The 12,043-nt window shown below is 53.9% G+C and overlaps 1 protein-coding gene across 2 annotated transcripts in view; it reads right to left on the bottom strand.

The window, feature by feature from the left end:
• Positions 1-12,043, bottom strand: part of MYO5B (myosin VB) — a 386,602-nt gene that overhangs the window by 10,136 nt on the left and 364,423 nt on the right. For both annotated transcript variants that reach the window (XM_067699124.1, XM_067699125.1), the window contains 5 exons: positions 8,963-9,161; positions 7,374-7,467; positions 5,844-5,987; positions 2,956-3,107; positions 2,296-2,385 (listed from right to left, as the gene is read on the bottom strand). In XM_067699124.1, coding sequence (XP_067555225.1) covers positions 2,296-2,385; positions 2,956-3,107; positions 5,844-5,987; positions 7,374-7,467; positions 8,963-9,161 — 679 coding nt within the window. The remainder of the gene's footprint in view (positions 1-2,295; positions 2,386-2,955; positions 3,108-5,843; positions 5,988-7,373; positions 7,468-8,962; positions 9,162-12,043) is intronic.

The following is a 12,043-nucleotide window of genomic DNA, read 5'->3' as shown; positions in this document are numbered from 1 at the left end:
CCGGACACGCAGGCTCAGCTCCCATGGCTCACGGGCCCAGCCGCTCCGCGGCATGCGGGATCTTCCCGGACCGGAGCACGAACTCGTGTCCCCTGCATTGGCAGGCGGACTCTCAACCACTGCGCCACCAGGGAAGCCCACAGAGTATATGTTTTTAAAATGAGAAATTTATGTGGATTCTATCACTGAGTATCAGAATTAATGGATGAACTGAAACGATTCCACAGCTACAGCACTATGTCTTCTTAGCTTTCTATGTTAACAAGATGAAGTAACAGGCAAGTTCAGAGTTGCTAATATCAAAAGGACTCATGTGACCAACGTCTCTCTGTATTCAGGCCAAGGGGAACCAAGAGCATCCAGAAGGTCAGTGTTTTCAAAAGGGTAACTACCCCCGGCAAAGCCTCTCATACTGTGTCAAATCAGAAATCCATTTTTAAAGAAAACAAGAGCAGGCAGAAGGGACTACCCTGGTGGCGCAGTGGTTAAGAATCCACCTGCCAGTGCAGGGGTCACGGGTTTGAGCCCTGGTCCGAGAAGATCCCACATGCTGCAGAGCCCGTGTGCCAGAACTTCTGAGCCTGCGCTCTAGAGCCCGCAAGCCACAACTACTGAGCCCGTGTGCCACAACTACTGAAGCCCACATGCCTAGAGCCCGTGTTCCGCAACAAAGAGAAGCCACCACAATGAGAAGCCTGCACACCGTAAGGAAGAGTAGCCCCCGCTCACCCCAACTAGAGGAAGCCTGCACGCAGCAATGAAGACCCAACACAGCCAAAAAAAAAAAAAAAAGAAAAAAAAGCAGGCAGAAGAGGGGATAACAAGATAGCTGTTATTTAGGCTACATAGATATGGTTATGCTGTGGTTCAAGTCTTGTCCCTGGGAATATAAGCACGTGAAACAATAGCCTAACGTAATGGAGTTCTTGGTCCTCCCTAGCCCTATGTAATGTTCCCTGCAGGGTACAGACAACATTGGGTCAAGTGATGATTCTCAACGAGATAACCTTAAATGCAGTTCTCTGCTTAAAGTGAAAGCTTGTATATAATATTAGGGTTATGGAATAGAGGACATCTGGTTTGAAATGAAGCCCATTTCTTCCAATAATACAGTAAACACTATTTCTTTAATATTTAACCCACTCCCTCTCATAATAAAAGCAGCTGTATCAAAGTTCTGATTCTAGGAGGCAGATGGAGTCAAGTTCCATTCCAAGGGTGGCAACACTGACTGGCACGGCATATACCCTTTTACTCTCGCAGGGAGAAGAGTCTGTGAAAACTTGTTCTGGCACAAAAGATGGAATAAAGCTTTCAAAATTGTTGCACTATATTGATTTACACTGTCTTGGCCTTGGGGAGGGAGGGTGGAGAGTGAGATATGTGAAAGGAAGGGGAGAAGGAAAGTCAAGGAGGCCTGCAAGGCACTGGGAGTGGGCAGCGCCTGGGACGAGTTGGGATTCTCACCGGAGAAATTAGGGTGAAAATGGGCCGTATGTTACTAGGTCACTGGGCTGAATGCAGAGCATGGGAAAAGTTCTTTCGAGGACCAGCAGTGGGAATGGTGAGTTCTAGATAAAGCTGGACCCTAGAGGTCCAGAGCAGAACATTAAGTGATAGGGTGAGCTGGGCCTCAGGCCAAGAAACTGAATTTGGTGAGAAGCTCGAAGCTGGGCCTCAGGGTCAGTTTGCACAGATGTAGTTCAATTACATTGCGCCTCTTCTCTTGGACCATCTCTGTCTGTCTTAAAATGGACAAACTAATTGGTTGGCTTAGGAGACAGTCTGACATCCCAGACAGTTGAGCTTTCTGCATTCACAGAAATGGGGCTCTTCTAGGACTGCTTCAGAAAATTAAGGTCACAGCGTTTTCAGGGGGAGTCCCGAGGGCTCTCAGATGATGGATGGGTTTTGCAAATTCATTTCCCTACAAATCCACTTATTCATTCAGGGTGCTTTCCAGGGGCCCTTGGGGTCATCGAGGCCTGCCTTATTCCTGCTTCCAGTGAACAGGTGCCGAAGGCACGCCCAGAGCCTGAGGTCCCAGAGGGGCCCCAAAGGTCTCACACCCTCTCTTCAAGGGATACAGAGCAGCTCAGAATGACATTTGGACAAAACAGAGATGCCTTCTATGACCGAAACCTCTGCCCTCCTTCTGACCTGAGATCTGAGGTGCTCTGAAGTGGAACACGTGTTGCTGTGCCCAAGGAAACGAGGGCCTAACTGCTGAAGAACACAGGGCACCCTGACGGAGTTTAAGTGCACTTTAGGGGACTGGGTTTATCTTACACTCACCTCATCCCCGCTGTACTGCTTCAAGCAATGCAGGAGGCGGCAGGTATTGGACAACCAGAACGATGTCATCTCAAAGTCATCATTGTGCTTCTGTGAAAAGAAAAAGAGGTTCCTGGTTATGAGTCAGTGGTTCCCATCTGGTCAAATGCTTACCTGGTCCCTCCATGTCCACGTTTCCTTCTCTTACCCAGTAGGCCCCAAGCAGATCCGATGGCAAGCGGGCCCTTACTAATCACAGTCTCACAGAAGACAGCCATCCCCACGAGGCTGCGTGACTGCTCTTCCACTACCGGGGATGATTACGACCCAGCCCTGGTCCCCGATCAGTGGTCCACACACGTCAGCTGCCTCTACAGCTGACGACTACAAAGCCAAGTGACACAGACGAGCTTGACTCCAGCAGCCCCGGGCTCTGCTGTGAGCACTGGGCCAGCTGGCCTGGCAGGTTCTCACCATCAGTGATCCAACATAAGGGGTGTTGGGGAGCACGTGGTGAAAGATTCTGGTACCCTGTTTATCTAGAGGTCAGGTGTCACTTACCTTCAGACCTGGAGATTTTGGAGAACTTGTGATCACAAAACCCAGACAGAGAGAAGCAGCGGTGAGCTGTTGTCTTCTCCGAGTTCCCCACACACCACCCCCTTCGGCCTGGACACTGACCTTGAGGACCTTCTTAATGCCGTTGATGGTGGAGGTCAGCAGGGAGTGCACCTTGAGGTCGTCGTTCACGTAGTCCGCGTGCCTGATGCACATGTAGAGGATGTAGGCAGGGAGGCAAGGCACGGTGCCCGCCAGCGCCTGGGGCTTCAGGTCTACCGGCAACAAACAGCAAGAATTAGATGTATAGCCGATGCCTGGGGCTGCAAGAATCCTGGCCTGCAATGCCAATAATTTTAACATTTTCCTGTAGCTCCTCATGGGGGTTGGGAGAGGAGCAGGGGAGAAGCTGCCCTGATACACAGATTCCCTCTGACCTTGACTACCGGTAGTTTCAGAAACTAGTTAAAAACCCCAAACAAACAAAAATCATGTTCCTAATTGTTTAAAACAGCCTCCTCACTCCTCGTCCTTGCAACATGGGGAAAAGAATCCACAGGTGGCTCCCTGCCCGAGTTTACACACAGTAAGAAGGGCCCGCGGCCAGAGGCCAGCTGGAGACAGGAGCTGGCTCCCTCACCAGGCGGCCGGGGCGAGAACTTCCCACCCCTCTGCACCAGCACTTCCCGTGGGGGACACACGGGCCCTGCAGCTGCAAGAAGGCGAGGCCGGCTCCCGCAGACAGAGCCCGCGTGCCAGGGGCTGGGAGAGCTGCAGCAACTTCCAGCGCGTCCGGCGCTCGGTTCGGCAACTGCACGGCAGCGCCCGCCGCCCAGACAGCCTCGGAGGCAGCAGGTGAAGCAGGCCACTGACTGGCCACAGCCGCTCTCCCCTCCCCACGCCGCCGCCTCCCTCTTGGCCAGCGGTAGCCTGGCCACACTCAGGGACAGCTGCTCCCCCCTCCCCTCCCCCCAACTCCTCTCCTCTAAACGGCTACCCCGTGTGCTCTGGCAGGACCAGAAGCGGCTGGTGGGCCTCCCCGTGAACTGCAGACTCCTGCTCAGCCTTTTGGTCCTTTCCTGCCAAAGCCCCTGGAGGGCCAGGGAGAAGCTGTCAGACTGCTTTCCGTGCCAGAGGGGGCCCGGGGAGGCACAGACCAGGCCGAGAGCAGCAGTGCTTGGTGGGGGCCCAGAGCAGGAGGAGAAAAGGCCCAGGGACAGGCAAGATGAAAGGCGAGCACGAGGCCCGGGCACAAGGCTACGGGCCTCAGACTCCAGGCGTGCTCACTGCACCCCCAGGCCTCACCCCACACCCTCATGACCGCCACCCCCAAGCTCCACCCAGCCCAGGCCTCAGGAGCCACCTCTAGGCTTGGAAAGGCAGTGAAGGAGGCCACCTCCCCTCCACCTGCAGGGCGGCTGGGGGAGGGGAAGGGGCAACTCCTCAGATCTTCCGCCAGGGCGGTCTAGGGCCAGGGCGGTCTAGGGCCAGGGCCGTCTAGGGCCAGGGCCGTCTAGGGCCAGGGCCGTCTAGGGTTGGGGCTGTGCATGTGCTGCCAGCTTCTCCAGTGGGTACCCGGCCTCAAATACACCTACAGGCCATAATACTCTGGGTACCTGGTTAACATCTGGGCATCTCATAGGTTTAACAGATGACTGCGGATTGGCCTTTGGCTCTAATTAGAATGCCAATAACATTTATACAGAAAAATGTGTTTTAAGGCCCAGACTTCCAACCTACAGCTTCTTGCTTCGAGGCTGACCCGTATGCAGATTGCAGATAGCTCGTCCTGCCTTGGAACTTTCTATTGTGATTTGAGTCCCGTAGCAGCTAAAGGGTAGCGTCTTGGGGGCAGGGACCATGGCTCTACTTTTCTCCATCGTCCACAGTAACCAGCCAACACTGGGCCGTGATCAGTGGAATCCCGGTGTTCGTGTGGAAGGGTCTTTTGGAGGGAAGGTGACCAGTGCTGTGTGCAGGCGGCTTAGCAGGTGAGCTGGCCTGGGGCCACCTGAGCGATGACCGTGGGAGGGAGCCACCCACTGGCTGGCACAAGCAGCCTGCACCATTATTATTCTTTTTGCTCTGAAGCTCTGAACTTTGAGTTTCATTCATCAGAGATTAAAGGCTCATTCCTAACGGTGTTTGAACAAGATGCAGCCTGGTTAAGGAAATCTGAGGTGAACTTACATCACATTTAGTAGTCAGGCAATTGTGGGGAAATTAACCTTTATAAAAAGAGCAAAATACTCAGCTACTAAAAATACCCAAAACAAAGAGCTGAAGCAAAATCTGTGCTAGGCTGAAGCCATGCTCCATTCTTCCCGCAGCCCTTGGCCCAGTACTCAGCAGACTGGGACTTCGATAAACGTACACTTCTCTTAAGTAACGTTTACCTCTTACTTGAACTCCAGACACCCCTGCAGAAGCTACCACCTCTTTGAATTCCTCACACTCGAGAAGGGTTTCGCAGCTTTAACACAGCACTTTCACACTTTGTCAAGTGTGGGGTGGGCGGGGTCAGTATCCTCATCCCCATTTTACAGATGGGAAAACTAAGAGACTGGAGAATGGAGCTAGGAGCTCAGGGGCCAGAGGACCAGACCACCGAAGATCCCTCCTTTTTTGGTCCAGGACTCTTCCTGCCGGCTCTGCAGGCAGCTGATGAACTGGGCTGAACACAGAGCAGGAAGGCTGGCATGTTGCAGCCAGATGGGATGTAAGACCAGAGGGGTCGGAGCTGGTACAACTGGCAAACCAGGCCCGGGGCTGGCAAGGAAAGCAGCTCCCCAGAGCCCTGCATGAGGCCCCGGGGGCAGCCCACACACTAACCCCAGCATCACTATCACCTGGGAGCTGGTCAGAAGTGCAGCAGCTCGTGGTGGTGGCTGAGAGTGGCTGGGGGATGGAGGATGGGGGAGGAGGAAGAGGGCGGGGGTGTCTGTGGGATGGGGGGTGTGCAGGAGGTGCAGGAGGAGGGGCTGGGGGTGGGATGCCACAGAGGGCCTGACCTGTCACCAGATTCCGAATGAGCAGGGCCTCGTCCTCCTTGTGGTACTCCAGCATGCCCTGGAAGTCCTTCTCTTTCCGCTGCACGGTGACCTGCCTGGTGAGCTCGTGGCGCCTCCTCTCACTCTGGGCCAGTGCCTGGGCAGCTGAACAGGAGAGAGGGACGCAGGATGAACTGGGACCTCCAGGCTCAGGCTCGGGGGCGGGGTCATTTCAGGTGGGTGGGGTTGGGGCCTGGGGCCCCAGGGTTCTGGGTTCTCTGGGCTGTCACACTCCTTACATGGTCTGTCCCTGCAGCCTGGGCCACACTCCAAGTGTGACCAGAGGAGCTTAGCATCAGGCACTGGGGGCCACTCAGGACAGGGGCTGGGGAAACACCCAAAATGGCAACGGGCAGGTTTTGGACCAGAGAAAACTCGGGCAGGATGTGAGGCGCAGGATGTACAACCATCCGGCTGGGGAGCTGTTTCTTTTTCTCCACCCAGCTGTAAGAAAGGGAAGGAAGGAGGGAGAGGGAGGGAGGGGGAAGGAAGGAGGGAGAGGGAAGGAAGGAGGGAGGGAAGGGGAGGAGGGAGGGGGAGGGAAGGAAGGAGGGATGGAGAGAGGGAGGAAGGGGACAGGACAGAAGGAGGGAGGGGGAAAGAGGGAGGGGAGGAGGTGGGGGAGAAGAAAAAGCCTGAGTGACCAGGACTTTGAGAACTCTAGGAACAGAAAAGAGAAATCCAAAGATAGAGAAGGGCATGTGGGGTATGGGGGCAACGGCCCAAGCCTGAACAGGACACAGCCCTGCCCTCCTACAGCCTCGTCCAGAGCAGCAGGTGGACATAAGCAGGTGATTAAACAATACCTATGATGGGAACTGTGACGTAGCTGTGTGGTGTCAGGACAGCAAAAGAGGGGACTGGAACCCTGAGGACGTAACTCCTGAGCTGAGGTGGAAGGATGGGGGTGTATCCCAGGTGGTGAGGGGACAAGGAAAGGTTTCCTAGCAAGGCAGGCTGTTTAAAGGGTGGGGAGTGACATGATTAGATCTACAGCGGGGAGTCAAGGAAAGAAAACATTCTGGGGGTTTCTGGGAGACTGAGTTAAATCTCTGCCTGACCTCTCTGGGCCAGATTCCAGCTGGGAAGTTCAACCACAGAACTGACCTCTCTCCCTGACTACTGCAGCGTGGAGAAGGGCCCCCGTGGTTTGGGGCTTTATATCATGGAGCATTCTTTCGAACCAGAAGGTACTGTCTCCCAGCTCTCAGCCCTCTGAACGCAGGACCACAGGGCCACTGTCTCAGCTGCCCCTCCCCGCAGAGCTTGAGTCAGCACCCAAACACCTGCTAGGTTTGTGGGTCATCAGTGCAGGTTCCGGCAAACTGAGACTGGGGGAGCTCCCGGGGTCTGTGTGATTGTGTCACGTGACTGCCCTGGGCAGGGGCAGTAGCAGGTGGGGGAAGTGGAAGTGTCGGGCGGGTAGGCAGTCTCCTCCATGAGGGCGGCCGAGCACACCTGTGCCTCACGACACCCGCACTCACACCCTACCTTCCAGGTCCTGGACTTTCTTCATGTAAATCTTCAGTTGCTTTTTGAGCTTCTTCTCGTTCTTCTCCAGCTTTTCCACCAGTTCTTTAAGGTCCTAAAAGCAGAAGGAAGCAGTGTGAGAACAGATCTAATCCTGCCCTGGAGGGCAGGGGTGGGATCCGGGGCCCAGCCTGGCTCACAGGCAGCTATCGAGGAGGCCAGGCCCCGGGTCCAGCAGGAGGTCCGCCCCAAGCAGCCCGCCGCTCCCCAGGTCTGGACCCATGAAGTGGGAGATGGGTCACAGTGTTCTCTCAGCCCAGACGGCAGACTCCTCTGGGCTCAGGCTGCCTGGTGCCCTACCCAACCCACAGTTCTCTAGGCCGAGCCTCCTCAGGTTGCCATGCCAACCCCCAGAGACCCTCAGCCTCAGGGTCCTCAGGTGGCTGGGAGGTGCCCTGGGAAGGAATGGACAGGTGAAGGCATGAGAGCGCAGCGGGGAGGTGTCAGCTGGATGAGCCTGCAGGCCAGCGAGGTTACCTGGGGCCCAGGAGCAAAACAGGCTCTTGGCCCGGGCCCCCCAGTGGCTGCCTAACTCCTAGCAGCCACCACCACAGGGAGAAAATCAGCCCCCGGGACCTGAACAGCATTACTGTCGCCCTGACCCAGCTGGGCAGTGGAGGCAGGAAGCGCCACGACCGTCAGGGACACTGTGACTAGGAGTGACGCAGGAGACAGAAGCGAACATGCCCCTGTGGAACCTCGGAAAACATCCGGACCCCCTTTCTCCTTCCTCCTCTGCACGGGTGACGTCCCTTTCGTGCCTCCTGCCTCAGGTCAAGCCTCCCCTACAATTCTTTTTCTGTAATACTTGTTAATTCCATGTAGAATCATGCTTTTGGAAACACCATCTTCTTTCTCTTCTTTTTTTTAACATGTCTTGCTTCCCCTACTAGCCTGTTAGCTCTCTGAGGACACAGACTGTCTTTCATTTCTCTGGCATCTGCGCGGCTCCTTTGGTTACTGCCAGGATGGCTACCAACCATTCCTCCCCTCCAGCAAGAGGAAGAGTCCATCCCCATCACTCAATCTGCCCAGATTTGTCTTAATCAACAGAATGTGGCAGAAGCGACCCTGGGCCAGTTCTGGGACTAGACTTGAAGAGGCCTCCCAGCTCATCCTGTTGGAAGTCAGCTGCCGTGTAAAGCAGCCCATGGTGGTCCAATGAAAGACGGCCACGTGTGCAGAGAGCAGATCGCGTGGAGGGGAACTGAGGCCCCAGACACAGGACTGGGGCTGTCTGTGTCCTCCAGCCCCCTCCAACCACAGTAGAGCAGAGGTAAGTCACCCCCACTGAGCCCTGCCAGAATTCCTGACCCACAAAATGTGGTTGCTATTGCAGGCTGCTAAGTTTTGGGGAGGTTAGTTATACGTTAACAGATAAATAAAATAGCTCCACAAACACTTGCTGACTGTAGATTTCTAGACTCTCTACTCCTACCACAGGGCCAAGCACATGAACCTTGTCCATTTGGCGAAAGGCCACTCCTGGTCCCCTTTGCTTCTAGAACGTGACCTCCCAGAGCTGGGCTCCACGGGGCATGGCAACTCACCAGGTTCTCATTGGTCAGCCGGGACAGCTCCTGCTGGATGCCGAATTCCAGCTGGGCCTCTGGGGACAGCAGTAGCGTCTGGCAGAAGGTCTGCTGCTGCTCGTCCATCTCTTCCTTCAGGGCTTGCACCTGGGCCTTGAGACCCTCCACCTCCTCCCCGTGCTCACGGCTCTGAGCCTGCAGCTGGGCCTCCAGCAACCTGCACCCGGGAAGGAGGGCAGGTAACCGTGTGGCTTGCATCTGTGCCCCCAAGTAGGGGCCACACGTGGACACGCAACAGGGGAGCAGCCGAGCAGGGACACAGCAGCAGCAGCAACTGCATGAAACCAACAGGGGACGGACACGGAGGGGAGCAGATCCACGGGGCTGGGCGGGCAAGCAGGCCAGCCTTCCTCTGGGAGGACAGGGGATCAAGGCCAAACACGGCACCCCTTGCCTTAGGCCTTTTTCTCAACCACCCTCATCCCTTTGTTCTTTGTTCCTGAGCACAGTCTATTGGTCTGGGATTGAGAGACTGTCTCCATGTCAAAATATCATCAGCAGAAATAAACTTCTTACAGCATCTTTTCAGTAAAAGCGTCCACATCTGCCCAAAGTTCACAAGAAGCTCCTTGCTAAGACAGAACTCTGGTAGACTGAACTAGCTATATTACTTGCATATTTTCCCTTCAGTAGATTCTCTGCAAGTTTTAGAAAGATCCTTTCTTTTTACTTTTTTTAATTTTTGAATTTTATTCATTTTTTATACAGCAGGTTCTTATTAGTTATCTATTGTATATATATTAGTGTATACATGTCAATCCCAATCTCCCAGTTCATCACACCACCACCTCCAACTCCCTGCCGCTTTCCCCCCTTGGTGTCCACACATTTGTTCGCTATAGAAAGATCCCTTCTTTTTATTTACCTTATACCCACTTTATCTCTGGCCTTTTATATACATTTTTTCCCCAGTCAAAACAGAAACTAAGACTAATTGCAGATGATCTGGGGGGAGGTTTAAGATCAACTGATGTCATGACAAGAAGCAGAGAGACCTAGAGAAGATCTGGAGAAGGTTGGGGAGAAGCTTCGGGAGACTCTGGGCAATTCTGGGAGACACCTTCTATTATGAGGGAATGGGTAAGGAACTAAGGAAGGTTCCGAAGCAGCCTCCTCTTCAGGAAGTTAATTACTGATGTGACTATGATGCTGTCTTCTTGGGCGTAACTACTTGAACAAACTTTCATCAAAAGCCTCCTGACTTGGTCACCCCACCCTCTCCCTGGGATGCAGACAAAGACTGTGACCAGAGCTCAGCAGAGTCAGGACCATGGAAGTGCCTAGGAGACAGCTCCATGTTTCTGCAGTTCTGCTAGTTCTGCTGTCATTCTGGGAGGAGATAATTCCCACAAGACAGGAAGGAGCAAATCTACAAGGGAGCAAGAGAGAGGGGAAAGTCTACACCGGGAAGTCCCGGATGGAAGCAACCCCGTGTTCAGTCAGCTCCACGGCGGCACCAGGTGCAGTGCTTGGCCCCAGGGACTTCTCAGCAAAGTGACACAAATGAATGAAGAAATGACGGAGGGAGGACTGATTCACCCATTCATCACAGGCAGCATTACCAAAGGAAAACAACAATGCGAGGACTGTGCAAAGTAATTTGGTAATTGAATCAGCATTTTTAGGGGACACACAATATTTAGATAACATCCGATCTTGGCTACAATAAACTAAAAGTAATCACCAGTAAGTTATAAATTTAATGAGAGAAATAGACTGGAATGCTTGGGCTCTAGGAACTCTGACCGAAGGATTAGCTCCCGGGTTGAACTGTGAGTTTGCTGCTCACATCTTTCTTATCCTCCATGTAGACTGTAGTTGGGTGACTTAGTCCAGGGTTCTGTGCAAAGTCGGAGAACCCCTGACTTAGCAGGTGAGAAAACTAAACGTGAGAGAGGTTTGAGGCCACTGCCAGTGGCAGATTTGGTTCTGGATCTCCTGAGGCATTGGGCTGTGCCTTCTTTGTTTTATTAATGCATTCATTTCTTTATGTATTAAAGCACATCCTATTCCCCCTCCCACCCCAAAATAAAACAAACTTCTAGATGGGACAGGAATTTGACCTTACTCCAAAATAGCCACTATAATACAAGTAGCAGCTAATATTTATTCCATGCTTTCTGTGTGGCAGGCACGTGCAAAGTGCTTCACCTTCATCTATTCCTTGCAATGACCCGAGGAGGCAGGTCTGATTCTGATCCACATTCTACCAGAGAGGAAATGAAGCCAGATGTCATGTTGCTCACAGGTGGGGCCATGTTTGAACCCACAGCCGGGAGACATGCTGCCTCGAGAACCAGCTGACCTCAACTTTCTTCTGCCAAGTAGAGAGGCTCTTGATACTGTAATGGGACCTCCATGACGTCATCAGCAGGCAGAACTCGGGAGACGATGCGAGAGGCACCGGGCTCCCGCTCCAGCCCGCCGGCATCAGGCCGAGGGTGCTGGGCACAGCACTCACGCCACCTCGCCCAGCCTGTTTCCTCTTCTGGGAAACAAGCCTATTGTTGCGAATCTCAAGTGCACGAAGCTATGCCACAGCCCTGAAAAGCCACGCGCTGGCAGGAAACGTGCGATGTGATCGTCAGGTTGTGTTAATTCTGCGCACATCTAACTTCCTTTGCTAAGCTGATCACCCAGGGCTGATGGCCACAAGGGTTACGGATTCAGGCTCCAGTAGCAAATGGAACCAGGTTCACATTCTGGATCTTCTGCTCAAGCAGCAACTTCCTCACACCCTGCAAGCCCCAGTGTCTTTGCCCCGTGAGCGCGCGGTGAGGGTCAGACATGGCGACCCTGGAGCACACTGGGCGCTGGGCTGGTCAGCTCTTCGGAGGTCCAGGCAGTCACTGCAATGGCGACTGGCACACGTGCTGGAGGGCAGGCTGCCAGGACCCCTGGGCTTGGAGCACGGCCAGCAGCACAAATGCAGCCGATGCTCTTGACGGACCCTGCAGTCAGGATGGTCAGTGTGTAGCACGGAAGCGGCACAGACTCAGAAACCCACAGAATGAAACTCCCCCCATTCTGGAGAGCTGT

This window comes from Pseudorca crassidens, chromosome 12 (assembly GCF_039906515.1).
Source record: "Pseudorca crassidens isolate mPseCra1 chromosome 12, mPseCra1.hap1, whole genome shotgun sequence".
Classification (NCBI taxonomy): domain Eukaryota; kingdom Metazoa; phylum Chordata; class Mammalia; order Artiodactyla; family Delphinidae; genus Pseudorca; species Pseudorca crassidens.
The sequence above is the reverse complement of the archived record's forward strand: the minus strand, read 5'-3'. Positions and strand labels throughout refer to the sequence as shown.